This window comes from Vanellus vanellus, assembly GCF_965231255.1.
Source record: "Vanellus vanellus genome assembly, chromosome: 5".
NCBI lineage: Eukaryota > Metazoa > Chordata > Aves > Charadriiformes > Charadriidae > Vanellus > Vanellus vanellus.
Genome location: NC_138910.1, coordinates 35,376,422 through 35,391,775, shown reverse-complemented (window position 1 = coordinate 35,391,775; position 15,354 = coordinate 35,376,422). Strand labels below are relative to the sequence as shown.

Below are 15,354 nucleotides of genomic sequence, written 5' to 3'. Positions count from 1 at the left end.
AATGGAAAGTGCTTTCCAAACAAATAACTCTGTTTCCTCATGCCGTGCATATTTTTACAACCTTTGTGTGGTGGGGTAGTGGGGAGAGAGAGTGTCTTCTGTTGAAGAAAATCTGTTTTGGGGAAATACTGAACTACTAGATAGCTAATAGTTTTGGGGGAAGAAAAAGTAATGATACAAAAGGATTCATTATATTTGCCCTGTCCTTTTTCATGCTAGAACTCAAGGAAATCTGCGAGTTGACGGGTATAGACCAGTCTGTATTGGAAAGAGCTTTCAGCTTCCGGACGGTTGAAGCCAAGCAAGAGAAAGTTTCAACAACACTAAATGTGGCTCAGGTAAAAAGAGGTCCTGGTTTTAAATGAAAGAATTGTTGGCAATTGTTGGAAATAAACTGGCAATTTATTCTATGTGACTAAACCATAACTGCCCAAATAAAAACTGCAATAGGCTGTGCTGAATAAAACATATCAGTAGCGTGAGTGTGTTTTTCCTTCAGCAGCTTCTCAGTGTTCGTATATACTGAATGCTTTGTTTTTGTGTGTGAATTACCTCAAAAACATAAGGGATAGGAAAACGCTGCAGAGAATGAAAAAATGAAACAGTTCTGCACAAAACACATGGTGCAAGTATCATGGCAGACTGTCTTCATTTAGAGCAACTGTTGTAATTTCATGTGAGTTGTATGCCCCAGGCTGCTTGAAAAACTTTTGCTGCCGGTTTATCTTTCTGTAATGCTGCAGAGCCAGTGTGATTGCCACCTGGCTCTCATCAGCTCAGGCTAGCAGGAATGTCGTTTTCCTAACCGCAGCTGCGCAAGTCCCTTTGCTCAGGATTAGGATGGGGGATGTGAGTCTTTTAGAGGGATATCCAGATGAGCAGGAAGGGAGTCAAAGTGCCCTGATTGTGGCTGCTGTTCCAGCCAGCCCACAGTCTGGAAGGCGGAGGGATGCACCAGCAAGCCACCGATGCTGCCGAAGTGTCCTGGCACCCCTGGTCTGGCCCTGGTGCCTGCTTAGGCAGAGGCACTGCTGCCTGAGCTATTCTCACTCTCTTCATTGCACCTTTAAGATATGGCAGTAACATAAAAAGTTTGGGATTAGCCCAGCATTTGTAACATTTGTCTTTTTTCTTCTGTTTAGGCTTATTACGCCCGTGATGCTCTGGCAAAGAATTTGTACAGTCGACTGTTTTCTTGGCTTGTTACCAGAATCAATGAGAGCATTAAGGTATTGTTCTTTTGTGCCTGTAAGAAAAAATCAATAGAAGTCCTTTAAATTAAAGTTGACAGTAAAACTGTATTTGCCAATTTCATTTTTCATGGTTGTACAGTGTTACACAGGTGAATAACTGTATCACAGCTCAACAAAGTGCTGTCTGCTCTGTTTTTAAGCTTATGAAAAAAGTCATGTTAAGTGTATTTTGGGAAACCGTACTTAACATTTTAGTTTACAGAATTTAACGCCCTACTTAGTTTTAACGTTACATACATTAGTTTTCTTATTTCCCAGGTATGAAATGTACAGATGACTGATTCAATGTTTAATTTTTTTTTTAAAGGCACAAACAAAAGTGAGGAAGAAGGTAATGGGGGTGCTAGACATCTATGGCTTTGAAATTTTTGAGGTAAGCCCTTTATAATGATAAATATCAACCATGAGAGCTGTTATTAAAGCTTAATAGAGTAGTTCATGAATGTGTAATCAGAATATATGTAATTTGAATCAAGTGAGTTATTTCTGAAAAAAAATGATACAAAAGTAAGCCAAAGAGAGATGTCTTAGCATGTCTGGCAAATGAAACGAGAATTTATGAAAGCCCAACTTGTGTTTTTACACCATAGGTAAATAAATATTTATGATGGGTAAACTAAATATATTTTGTTGTGACATACGTTCTGAATGTAAGAGGAAATTCTGGCAGTGTCAGTTCTGCCCTGAGGCATTTTGTGGATGCCTTTGAACAAGCTTTGTATGTTTTAAAAAAAACAACAAAAACTATTCATTTTTTCCTGTCAAAATTAAACAAGGAATTATATTCCATTTCATCGCTGCTCATGTAGATAAATATTCTGTACTGATTCCTAGCTAACGATCTGTGGCTCACTGCTGTTTGTTGATGATAGTATTTTTAGACTGGTGGTATTCTGAAACAAAAACAATAAATGAGGAATTTTTAATTGGGTTAGAGAACACCAGGGAGAGGGAGTTTTCATAAATCTTAGTCTGACAGTTTATTTTAAGAGATTTATAGATCTCAGTTGGAAACTGTATATAATGTTTAAAGTAGAAACTCAATTGGGGGAAAAAAAAAACTGTAGAAACCTTGCAACCCTTACTCACTTCCCTACATCCTTCTTGAAAATCCAGGGAGTGTGTTCAAATTGTGTAGAAGAAGGGAATAATCCAGACAAGAGTAATTACATATGGGAGGGTGGTGTAAGATTTATTTCAGAAGCATAACATCAAAGCATGTGCAAATCAAAATACCCCTATGAAGAGGAAAAACAAAGCTGATGCTTGCTTCAAGGGTTTACTAAGCTAGATTGTATTGTTTGCATTAAACACAAGAGCATATTTATGAAAATAAATTGCAAGCGGTAAGGTGGCTGAATGCAGATCTCGGTGCCAGATCTCTTTCTGGAGTTGGTCCTTGGCTTACCTTTAGAAAGCTGGACACTGGACACTGGAATGGTACTACTGGCGTCTTTGGGGAGGGCTCTTGCTTTTGCTAGGTCTTTCTTTTATGTTTGGTTAAGGATAAACGTGTAGAGTGAGGTGGACGATGGAAGCTTGCACTAGAACACAAGCCAACTGAATAATTGTGTTTGTGGCATGGTGTTGCAGAAACAAGGTTGTTTTGCGCATGTAATTTTATTTTTTGTAAGAGTTCAACATCTTAGAAAGTCATAAAAGCAGTTGAGTACAGGAGTTGTGGTTTCACAGAAGAAAAATGTAAAGATGAGGCTCTTTTCACTTACCTTGCATACTGAATTACAATGTAGCTTTCCTGATTTATACAAACTCAAAAGCTTTAAAAAATACAGGCAGTTATTGTTCAGTAATTTAAATGCTGAGCGTTGGTTCTACTGGAAAAGGTGCGAAAGGTTTGCCTTGTGACTCAAGAGGATCAAATTCATCATTACATTCACACAAGACTGGACTGTTCTTCTCGTGAGTTAAGACCTGTGGCAAGAACACTAGCCAAGCAGCTTGGTTCAGCAGCACAGAAATAAAAGGAATTATTTCTGAACAGTCCAAATGGGATTCAGGTAGTATGCCAGAAACATACATGGCTTGTATTATACCATATTTTAATTTTTAAGACATTTGAAAAAGAAAGTTCATTGGTTTAGGTTACTAGAGGTAACTAGTACAGTTACTGGTATTGGGACTGCGTGGAAGTGCTGTAATTCAAAGGGTGAATGGTACAAAACCAATCCATTAGAAAATCCCGTATCAGCCGTGTTTCCAGTACTGCCCACATAGCCATCCCTGTGTTTCCAGACAGTTAATTTTATAATCGGAAACTGCCGACTTATTCTCAGTTGAATCAAAAGCAAAGATATTCTTTCAAGGCAAAGGAAAACTTATTTTCTATACAGCTCTAGTTGGAACAAAAGATGATGTTATGTCACAGTCCTTGAATTGAGTAAAATAATTTTGTAATGAACACTGTGTGGACAAAGTGTAACTGGTCTTGTCCTCACTTGAATGAATGTCATGTAGCAAGGTCAATCAAGAGGATGCCTGCCAAATATATGTGTTGAGTTTTGTAACAAATGATTGAATCTCACAAAATTTATTAAGGATCTTGAGAAAATGCTTAGAAAAAGCAATTATTGTTGAGAATTTAAGTAACCACTTCACAGAAAATATGTTGTTTAAAATTAATTATATTAAACCAATCGATAAATGAATGAAATGTTAACATTGTACAATACAGTAACTCAAGGAAAATTCAATAATGTCTTAAGGTTTATAGCATTAAAAATATAGTGGAATTTGGAGTGTGTGGTATATTGGTAAACATGCTGGCCAAACATTCAAAATATTAGCTGAGGTGTAGCTCATGGCACTAATTATATCCATCTAATTATAAATGACTTAAAATCGTTCACTAAAAACACACAGTTCACTTTTGAACCTAATTCTTAAGTCAGATTTTGATTTTCATGTCTGTTCTTGAAGGTAAGAACTAACGTAATCTCTACAAAGAATGTTTTTTGGCGAATATATATTTGAAAGACTTCCTTATCTGTGAACTTGTGCATTTTAATCTTGTAAGCTATTTGATATGCTGAAGGTAAAAAGGCCTACTTTTAATCATGTTTCTACTCAGGAAGCAGATAGGATTATCATTAGTACATGTTCTTTCACCTAAAGTGTCCTTGTACCTTGGAGACGGAACACACAAAAAACCAGAAGGTGTAGTTTTTTATATAAATGCTAAATATTTACACATGAAGCTTAATACCATTGAAGTAAGTAGCAAGATATGTGTTTACTGAAGGGTGTTTTGATGTGGGGTTTGTTTTTGTTTTTTTCCTTTATTATTACACTTACCCCTCAGGATCACTGGAAAAAAAAACCCTAATGGTATTCTAGTTTACCTGTTTTGTCCTTAAAAGTTATTGGAATACATTGTGGACTAGTCTACTTCTACTGCAAAAACATCAGTTTGCTACAGATTTTTGAAGGTTTTGTTTTGTTTCATAATGGGCAGGACAGACAATATTTCTTGGGCCTTATTCCTGTTTAGGATGATTCCTTAGATCATCCTACAATTCCTTGTATAAGAAGAGTAAAGAAACCCAAATTTACCGTTCTGAAAGATCCTACACTTCACCTTCTGAATGACAATAGCAGTCTTGCTATATTATATGCAAACTGAAGCTTATATAAATGATAATTTTTTCATCTAGTTTTGAATGTTTATTTACTGTCCACTGTAATTTCTACAATTTTATGTAATTTAAGATAAGTTAATTTACAAAGTAACTGAAAGGTTGAAATTTAACAAAGGGGAGATACTGGAGTATTGATAACGCTGGCCAAATGCTCTTTGGGATTTGGTTTCCGCTAGTTTTTTTATCAAGCTCAAACCCCAGTTTTCAGACAAACACAAACACTATCCAAGAAAGCAGATTTAAGGACTTGGCTGTCCAAAAATTCAGATTAGGGAATTTAAATCTATCAATAATCCTCAGCCTCTGTGGGTTTGGCAGATGTCAACAGGAAGCTTGGCTAAACAATCCACAAAATAGGTGCTGTAAAACTGTTTATTTTTGAATCTTGCCATGCCCTTTGTGGTAAGCGGTATGCTGAGACTGAATGTTTTGAAAGTGAAATGCTGAAATTTTGGGTGTCTGTGAGTTGTCTACGGGCAAGGATTTAGGGACTAGGATTAGTGTGAAAACGCAGGCTACAGGATCGGCTTGGTTGTGTAACGCTGCTGGAGCTCGAGCAATGGACTGAAGCCTGACACTAATTGCTCCAAGTATGTTTATCTGCATTTTTGAGCGGCTGCATGCGTAGTCAGTCTACAGTCTAGGCTGTGATTTGAGATGGGCATGGGATGATGGTTGGTGGCACGTGGGAATTTCAGAACCGACTCGATTGCAGAATTACTGGGGTAGGTTTAGGGCTGGTCCCATTTTATTCCATGTTTGATTCTGTATTTTTGGGCAGAAGCATGTTCTGCATCTCTGCAAGATGTCAGGGTTGGGTTTTGGAAGGAGTGGGGTTTATGAAAAAGAAATGAAGATTGTAGAAGGCAGATGACTGAGGGCCTGGCAGGTTTCAACAGAGATGAGCAGAAGACTCATTCTGTTCGGTTTGGATGGTTAATGTTCTGTCATGTACATTTCCCACGTAGATGAGGGCTAGGGTATGTAAAAATGAATGTCATGGAGCAAGTGTGAATATTTCATCCTGCCTATCCCTCAGAGATAAAAATCTCTGTCTGTGCTAGTTGGTTTAAAGGCTTTATCCTGAATTTTCAGGCGCCATTATGTAGCTGGTCCATATGATGAAGCTAATGATTTGGAGTGCAGTTTTATGGAAGTTAAGGCTGCCAAACAAGGCTTATTCTTGAAATTTGCCAGGCCCCAAGAAGACAGTTTGAGAGTGTGAATGCTTTCTGCTCAATCGCTTGGCGGAGCAGTTTGTTCCACGTATTTTAGCCTGGCGAGAAGCGGGGATGCGCCAGGGAGAGAGCTGCAAAAGTAAAGGCTGCAGAAGGAGAGGGACTGTTTCCATTTGGCCCCCAGACATCTGCTGAGGGTCAGCTTGAGGTGATGTGAATGCCTTGTCTTTGAGGATGGCATCTGACTAACTCCTTTTGCTCCAGGTACACAAGAACATGCAAAGATGTGGCAGCATGCATCACAAGCTGCATAAAACCTGTCAGTAAATAAAATACGACCAATAAAAGAACCAAAAAAGCTACCCAGCAGTAAAACCAGGTCCGTTTCTCACAGTCTGTGATGCACTTTGATAGCGCTTCTATTTATTTACAGCAATTAGCTTGTTTCTTGTGTAAGTCTCTTGTGGTAATGGGAAGAAGCTTGGTCATATTGCAAGTACTACGTAAACTGTCATCTGGACGTGGATAAAATGCCAATATCTTTATTGAGGGAATCTGTTAGACATATGAAGAATACAGTTTCATTATATTAACATGTTCATAGTTGTGGTAATTACCTGTTTTTAGAGGGAGGTAACCAAATAAGGAGAGGGTAAACATTGAAAATACCTTTCTGAGATGTTTAAGGCATGAAAAAATTGGGGAGCTATTTCGACCTTTACCATAAACCTATACAACAGCTTGGTCCAGTTGCTGAATAGTTGCTTTGCCTTTTTCTATGCTGTTCATGACATGAAGGAAATTACAGTTGCAGAGTGTGCCGAGCTGTGAGAGAGTGCTGCTGGCCCAGAGACCTTCCCCTCACTCCCCAAGGATGATTTTACTGGAGAAGGGCCTAGTTATTCGCTAGAAAGACAACTTCTTAGAGAGAAAAAAAAAAGCTTATGGAGGAAATTGGCTTATTGGTATCTTCTTTTATCTTCATCTTTTCATTTTTTCATTCTTTTAGGCTCTGGGGACCCTTTCTTCATGTCTTGACTTTGGCTCTAACTCAACCATGGATATCTGTTGTCTTGGTAGTTGCCTTAATCTCCAGACCATGATTTCTGGCCATCTCTTCTAGGCACTATAGCTTGAAACAGATTTCTTGTTCAAAATTGTTCAACCCTTTTCTGATGCTCATCAGGATATCTGATTGCACAGGGCAAAGCCCAGTCTAGTGTGAAAGAGGAGAAGTGAATTTTTAATATATAATTGATCAACTACAGAGCTTTACAGAGGGGGACCCTTGGTTGGACTCCTAGGTGCTGTGGAGATTTTTAAAAAAACAGTTAAAGAAATAGTTTCCTTAACTGCTAGAATGCTCAGAAACAGAGGTTCATCCCAGGAAGTTAATCACCATTTAATTAATCACATTATAATTTAAGAATGTAGAGAGACTTGTTTTGCAAAACACCGGTTTATGAAGTAAATCCCTTGGCTGGCTGTTTTCAACAGAGGGAATGTTTGAAATGCTGGAGCAAATATACACAAATGCTCTGCTTCAGTTTGTGAGAATAACGTTTTGCCCTACAGCAGCTATTATTTCTTAGTAGGGGAATGGATAAGATTATACAGTAGGGTCTTGCCTATTTGTAATTCCTGTTGTTCCAGGACTGTAATTTATCAGGCTGAGTTTGTTGAAGTGATTGTACCTGGGTTTCCCTGTGGATCCCACATGCATTGTGTGCACCGAGATTCACTGTAGTTTCTTGCCCCTTTCAACTCCAAATTTGGTTTAGACCTGCGTGTCTGGACACCACAGCTGCGAGCGAGATGGATTTCGGAGTGCCTGGTTCTCTACCAGTGCCAGTAGCATCGATAAGGACTGAAGCTGGTTGTACTACGCAAATATGGAAAATGGATAATCCCTGATTGCTTCCATTAGATACACTGAAACATAGTTCGATTACATACACATGGAATATTTATAGTTAAATGATATGCCTCTCTGGTTCTTTGCCTACAGAGATATTTACACAAAAGCACAAAGCTTATTCTACTTTACAGGAGATATTTTTCAATTAATTTTGATTACTTGAATGTTTGTATAGGGAAACAGAAAAGTAAGAGATAAATATTGATAACATATTTTTACTAACTTTGCAGAAAATTAGAAGAAATGTTGTAACTGGGTCACATGTAGCTCATTGCTTTCTAAGATAAAAATAGCGTCTTTTTTCATTTTCTTTAAATGCACCTTCCCCATTTTGCTGATTTTCCTTTTCAAGCATTTGTATTTCTTAGTTTCATCTCATAAACTCTTATGCTTCTGTGGTCATACATAAAAATCCCTATCCCCAGAGACGACAGTAGGATATAAATTAAATTTGCTGGTTGGTTTCACCATTCATCTCAGTGAAGCGAGTATGTTGCTCTTTTATCATCATTCTTTTGCCATCTGTTTTTTTCTCTAGGAGCCTCAGTAGTAGTCTAGGGGCTGATGGAACTACCTATTATCACCTGCCTATATTATGAGGTGGCCAGAGACTTGTGAAGCCCAGGGCTGCGTTGATGTTGCAAAAAGTTATTTTCTGGGGCTGTATGTGTTAGAACAAAAGCATCAGTCTCTGTACGTCCTCCCCCTCTCCCCCCGATATTGGTCAAAAAGTTCATTTTAATGGCATTAGTTCTGTTGATTTCAACAGACAGTCTCATGACTTGAAATGTTTAGGTTTTGTTTTAAATTATGCTTTTCCTTTAAATACTTCTTATGTATTTTTCAGTTGTATGTGTTCATATAAGGTATTGGAAAAGCTGTTGCTGAAGACCTTTTTGTCAGTGTGGGAGCAATATGTAGATTTTTGAATTGGCTCCCAACAAGAACTGGTGTGATGAAAGATTAAGAAGGAAGATGAAATATTGAGAAACACCTTGTATACGCATGATACTGATGATATAGCCAAGTCTGTAGACTCGGATCAACAACATACGCTTGACTTGGGGAACATAATAAAGTGGAGAGGACACAAGAAAATGGAATACTTAAACTGGGACTTCATTAGGCTGGTGGAAGATAAAAGTTTATCCCTACCTTTTAGTATGGAAAAGTACACAGTTTTCAGTTTAAAGTAGGTGTCTTAGTTGCCTCAGTGTCTCTGCAAATAACTGGAATCTGGGTACTCAAAAGTGAATTTGAATTTTATATGGGGAGAGAAGGTTAGAAGGTAGTTGGTTTTCATAGGAAAATGCCCTGGTTTACATATTTTGTGTTCGTAAATCTAATGCAGGACATGACAACATCAGCATATGGAAACATTCACCAGTGAGAGACTTTTAGCCTAATTTTACTTTTATTTTTTAGATAATTTTATTTTGATGGTTTGCTATTGGTGTTTTACTGGTATAACAATGTATAAGGTCAGGAACATCAATATATGTTTTCTCAGATGATTCCATGACTGGAATCTTCCAAATAAGGAATTAGGTAAAATATTAAGGAAGAAAAAATATTTTCCTTAGACTTTCAAGCACCTGTATGTAATATATGTAATTGCAGTGGTTCAGAACTAGAACTTTTTATCTTTTCATGGTTGACTCTAACAACCTGAGTGAGTACAACATCATGACCTGCTTATGTGTATAAGAACTATATTTTTGCATGGAGTAGAGTTTTTTAGAATTCAAAAAACTTGCTATTCATGAAATGCCACCCTGATGCCCAGTAGTTTGAAGGTTGATAAAGAATAAATCTGTGTGAGCAAGAGACCATTATTTGTGAAGTGAAAAACATGGTGAAGTAGGCTTTGATTTTTGTCAGTGAATTTTTCTACTTGTCTAAATTTATTGTTGCATCTGATAAAAGATTGAGAGGATAAGCTGAGGGTGGTTGGCTGATCTGTAGCTATAAATTTGACATGACTTTAAGCCTATCTCAGGTGACATTCTGTTTCCCAGCACCTTTAATTTAATTTGAGAGTCTAAGTGGGTGTTTTTTCTTCCCGAAAGGTTATATTTTGTATTCCACAGTGATTTCAAAGGGATAGTTTGAAATGCTGCTATAAAAATGCAGGGATTGAAGTGATGCTTTCAACATTAGAATAGCAGAAGTGCAGCCTGGAAGAGCAGCTGACGCTTTAAGAATTACTGGTCTTAATTTTTTTTTTTTTTTTCCTAAAATTTCCTAAGCAAATTTGAATTTACTAACTCCTCCTGAAATTTTGGGTCTGACCGTGCTGCTTCTATGCTTGTCAAAACCCTTTCTGTCACTTAATGACAGGATAAGGAGCAAGTACAATCTCTTGATGGCTGGATCCTCCCAGCTTCTTTCTCCTGAATTAGTGCTTTGCTGTCACTGATATTAACTGCTCGTTATTGTCTTCTAAAAAACAATGTCAGAAGTCCTTTGGGTCACTTCTAGTTCTAACGTATTAATTTCTAGGAGTCTTCATTAAAATATTGGGGGGCAATTAATTTGTAAGCATTCATCTATGATCTGTGAAGCCTTTACATAATAAAAAATTATAGATATGCAATAAGGGAGAATAAATTCACAGAACCTCTGTTGCCTTATTCAGATATGTACAGAGATAAGCACTCTAATCATTTTTTTCATACTGTGTTTCTTAATACCTGTAGGAAATGCCTCTTTCTGAAGTGTATTTAATTTACCAGATGTCTTCTGGTCTGTTCAGAGTTAAGTGTTTTGAGAATTTCAGTAATTCCAAACATTTTTCCTCATTTTCTTTGCTGTAATTAACTGTTAGCCTTTTGCTCTGTATCATACGTAAAGACCAAAATTGCTACTGCTCTTCAATGACTTTTTTCCTGGAATAGCAATTTTCAGTGGCTTGGCAATGTCAAATAGGATTTCATAGCTTAGTGAGTGATTTGTGAAGAACTCTGTGGATTTTGGTTTGACTTTCTTACCACTCTCTAACCATAAATATCGCAGATACATAGCAAATCAGGAAAGCATCTAGCAATTGCTTTAATACATTGTTAATGACATTTTAGTCAGATAGTTTAGCTGGATTTTCAGTCTCGTTTCCATCCTCTTTTGAAGGTGAAGACTGTGTATAATAGGTGAGTGAAAAGTCCTGCATTCCTTGTAGTCGGAATAAAATGGTCTTTTGGAGAAACAATCTTTCTGTGTTGGGTGACATGTGCCTGGCAGGAGGATGTGCAGAGTGTATTTTACCCTTCCTTTTTGCCAGGGTGATGTGTCAGTCGGGGTCCTTTTACTTCAAACTCAGTATTATCGAAAGCGATGGCCTTATCTGAATGTGTCAAATAAACTTTTACTCATTCTTCTTCCAGTTCTCTTTCTTCCCTTCCCCATCTCCTCTCCCTTTACTGAGATTTGTTTACCAAAGGTTACATATATGGCTTTTTGAGACAAAAGATATATGGTGATTTAGAGATGTGACAATGCGAGATTGTTGTTCTGTGTTAGACTTTGAAGTGCCTCAATCCCTTGGTTTATTTTATAATTTTTGGATACGCAAAGACACACTCATCTACAAAAAAAGTAATATATAGCACTTGTGTAGTTCTTCACATTTTCAGTGACCTACAGGTATGAGTCTGATAAAAAGATTGATCTACTTGGTACCCCAAATAAATGCTAATAGATGTCTTATATTCTGTGTTGTTATAGAAGTAGTATAAGTACTGACTGCAGTTTATGTAATTTCTTTTTGCAACAGAATGCAGTAAGTATGACTTGTTTGCAGTGCTGATTTTGATGCATGCCAAATTTTAACTTTCTCATCTAGAGCTATGCAAGTTTTGCAATCTCTGATTGATAATTGCAGCTGGTGTGAGGGGCAGTTTGATGTGGCTGAGAAAGTTTGGTGATCAGCTATGATTTTGCTTTACCTAAAACTAAAATGATAAAAGTAATCTGTGCTACCTCAATATTTTCTAATCTGCTTGTGTGTTCTTAATCTCATTTTAGAACCAGATCCTTAATTTAAACATTTAAATGATTGTAGTTGGCCTTAGTCATAAAAAAATCTGTCGTCATAACTTGAGCTTCACAGGTGTTGTATAGCAGACTTATCTGATAGTGTAAAAAGGCATAGGGGTTTATTCTGCAAATTTTCGGGCTTCCTAAATAACCAAAGCGTTCTTGATGACTACTGATTAAGAAAGGGGGGAAAAAAGAAAGGGCGGAGGGGAAGGAACCCCACAACCCCAAAGCTGAGAAGATAAGATCAGTAGTGGATATCCAAAATTACTCTTGATTGCAGTTATTTCTGCAGATACACGTATGGAATTCTTACAATATTAATGACTCTTTCAAGCACTGGAAAAAAAAAAGTGAAGCTGCTGTTCCCCCTTTCTTTGAAAGGGGCATTTTAAATTGGTCCTTAAAACAGGCACCTGGCCACCAAACTTGCACTCATTTAAGATAACGAAGTGGTGAACCACAGTTTTTATGCTGCAGTCCCGGCCCTGGTGATGTTAACAGTAAAACTTCAGCTGACTTGAGCCTGAGGGCTTTATCAGTGGTGTTTAGGGGCTCACTGCGGCCACCGCTTCCGATGCTGACGTGTGTCCCTCTGGAAGCATGAGGCTGTAGTGTCACAATCCTGCTCCTGCAGCAGTCCTGCCGTGCAGCTGCGATGGAGAAAGCTGCCGTGGCTGCAGTCGCTGAGCAGCCTTCCCACCCCCTGCCCCTCCTTCCCTGGTCCCTTCTGCAAAGGGTCACCCGCAGGCTTGCTCCCTAACCCAGTTTTATATGAATTAGCCTTTTAAAGGATTTTTTGGTTGATAAAGTTCTTTTAATTCCCACCATTTCATGCGGCAATTACATGAGCAGTTTGGCAGGGAGGAGGTGGGTTGACCTCTGGAGACAATAATCTCTGAACCCAGGCTCAGCTGCAACCAGAATAGCAGCTTGTGCCTCGGTCTGTAGTGAAATAGGATGCTGTATTTGCTACTGAATGATCCTGGTTGGAAAAGAGCTAATGCTACCATCATAATTTTATTTATCAGAACCTACAGGAGACTACATTTTACACATGGGGACAGATTAGTGCAAGCAAAACTTTTGGTTTTTATTCCCTGACACCACAGGCCTCCATATGACCCCTTCCAAGGAACCCATACGGGGGCATTGTGAATATAAACCTACAGAGTTTTTGTCCCTCCCAATGGAGGAAGCCTCAGGGAAGGATTTGGTCTAAAATTTCCAAACTAATCTCATTCTCAATGAAATATTACTCAAACCATCACATTGCAAAGCTGGAAGGCGACTTGTTGACTTGCAGCTGCTGCGGTAACGTACTCCAGCTGAGTTCCAGGGTGTTTACACAACAGTAAATGCAAACATGTTTTATCTGACAGGACAACAGCTTTGAGCAATTCATTATCAACTACTGTAATGAGAAGTTGCAGCAGATCTTCATTGAACTAACCCTCAAAGAAGAGCAGGAGGAATACATCCGAGAGGTAATACTTAATGGCTGTTTCCTTATCCTCTCCTCTTCCCGTTGTCCCTGAAATGAAGATACACAGGCATGCATGGTGGAAATTCTTTTCAGGGAACCAAGTCACTTTTTGACCACAGGCCTGGCGTGTGTTTGTGTGGGACCGGGTGGTAGTTACATTAAGCAAAAAAAAGTTGGGTTTGATTTTGTTGGACATTCTGAGTTCTCCAGGTATAGACCAGACCCAACTCTCATTCATTGGCAGCAATGACTGGCAGTTCTGAGTAAAGCCTAATTATTAGAAGACTAATATTGCTTTCTGGCATTAATGCCATTACCCTATAGCCTGTGTTTTGGATTACGCAGCAGCATCTAGGATACATCCCAACAGCAGCCACAGCTAATCCTGTTTCAAAAGGGAATTGGGTGGGTGAAATAAAGAGCATGCAAGATGAAAGAAACTTCAAATAGATTTTGGTTCTTATTTTCTTTCAGTTAAGTATTGAAGGGAGCTGTGTGAACTTTATGGGTAAATTTAAGATATGCTTTGGAGCCCAGATTCCGGTGTTTGATGGTATTCTGTGAGTGAACGTCAAGTTAAAGTTTTAATAAGTTTTAGCAGTACTCCCTGTGATACACAGAGTTCAGACAACATACCAGCTCACAGCTGTAGAAGCTCGCATACAATGTCTGAACTCAAATTGGATGATACCATTTTGCTGGGTAAACGTTTTTAAAAATTGAATAAAGTTCTTGCTGTAAAATCCCAAGGACAATATGAAGTTTGGGCATGTCTTTTATCTTTTTGCATTCTGTGGTGAAACTCTCAACATCACTACTGCAATTTAGTTCTTGAATGATATTTCAAATGCTCTGAAAAAACTAAACTGTAAGAAGTACTGCAGAATGCAAATTAAGAATGAAATGAATATTTTCTTTTTCCAGTCCTTTGCCCTACCAGTGTTACCTCCTGATACACTAGCATCTCATCCTGGAAATATTATCACTGATATTTGAAAAAATTAGGATATTAGGAGTATCTGAACAACAGCCAGACTCCAGATTTTTCAGATACCTCATCTAAATTTAGCTCTCTTTCTTCCTCCCGTTAAAAAAAGCCAACTAAGAGCTTAGAAATTTTGATCTCGGATGCTTGCAGTGAAATGGGCTTATGTCCTTATGACCAGTGGGAGCGTGGGCAGAGCGGTGGTGGGGTGGGCGGGTGGCGGGAGGAGCCTGGCAGGGTGCCCGGGGAGTGCATGGGAAGCTGACACGGGTGGGGGAAAGGAATGGCGAGTGGGTTTGGCAGCCGCTCAAGGACGGTCATTTTGCGCAGATGCTGTTAGTAGTAGATGATTGCATTTCTTTCTTGATAAGTTAAATGTTGGGAAGCATATAGAATTAAATTTGAAAGTAGTATCTCAGTTAATGAATATAATTTAAATTGCCTGGAGGAAAAGCTCTCTTGATTGTTTTCCTGTTCATGTGTGTGTTTGTTTTTTTCTAATAGGGGATTGAATGGACTCATATTGAATATTTCAACAACGCTATAATTTGTGACCTAATAGAAAATGTAAGTTATGTTCAAGAATCTCTCTGAATAATTTTTTAATGCATGGATTCAATTTAGCTGTAAAGTCTGTACACATGCTCATGCGTTTCGATTTTATAAAACAAGCCACTCATCATATTAGTCATCTTATTTTGTATGGTAAAAATTTATTTTACTAAATAAAATATTTTTTATAAACCTATATGTTACTTTTTTAGAAATGTTCAGCAGCACCTATGCAAAAAAAAAAGTAAAAACCACCAAACAACCCTTAAATGTTTACTTTTTTAGTGCTGTTTT

At 38.0% G+C, this 15,354-nt stretch overlaps 1 protein-coding gene across 1 annotated transcript in view; it reads left to right on the top strand.

The window, feature by feature from the left end:
- MYO1B (myosin IB) overlaps positions 1-15,354 on the top strand; it is a gene marked incomplete at its 5' end in the record, with an annotated part of 100,237 nt that overhangs the window by 55,861 nt on the left and 29,022 nt on the right. The window contains 5 exons of the mRNA XM_082484504.1: positions 220-338; positions 1,143-1,229; positions 1,561-1,626; positions 13,420-13,524; positions 15,013-15,075. Coding sequence (XP_082340630.1) covers positions 220-338; positions 1,143-1,229; positions 1,561-1,626; positions 13,420-13,524; positions 15,013-15,075 — 440 coding nt within the window. The remainder of the gene's footprint in view (positions 1-219; positions 339-1,142; positions 1,230-1,560; positions 1,627-13,419; positions 13,525-15,012; positions 15,076-15,354) is intronic.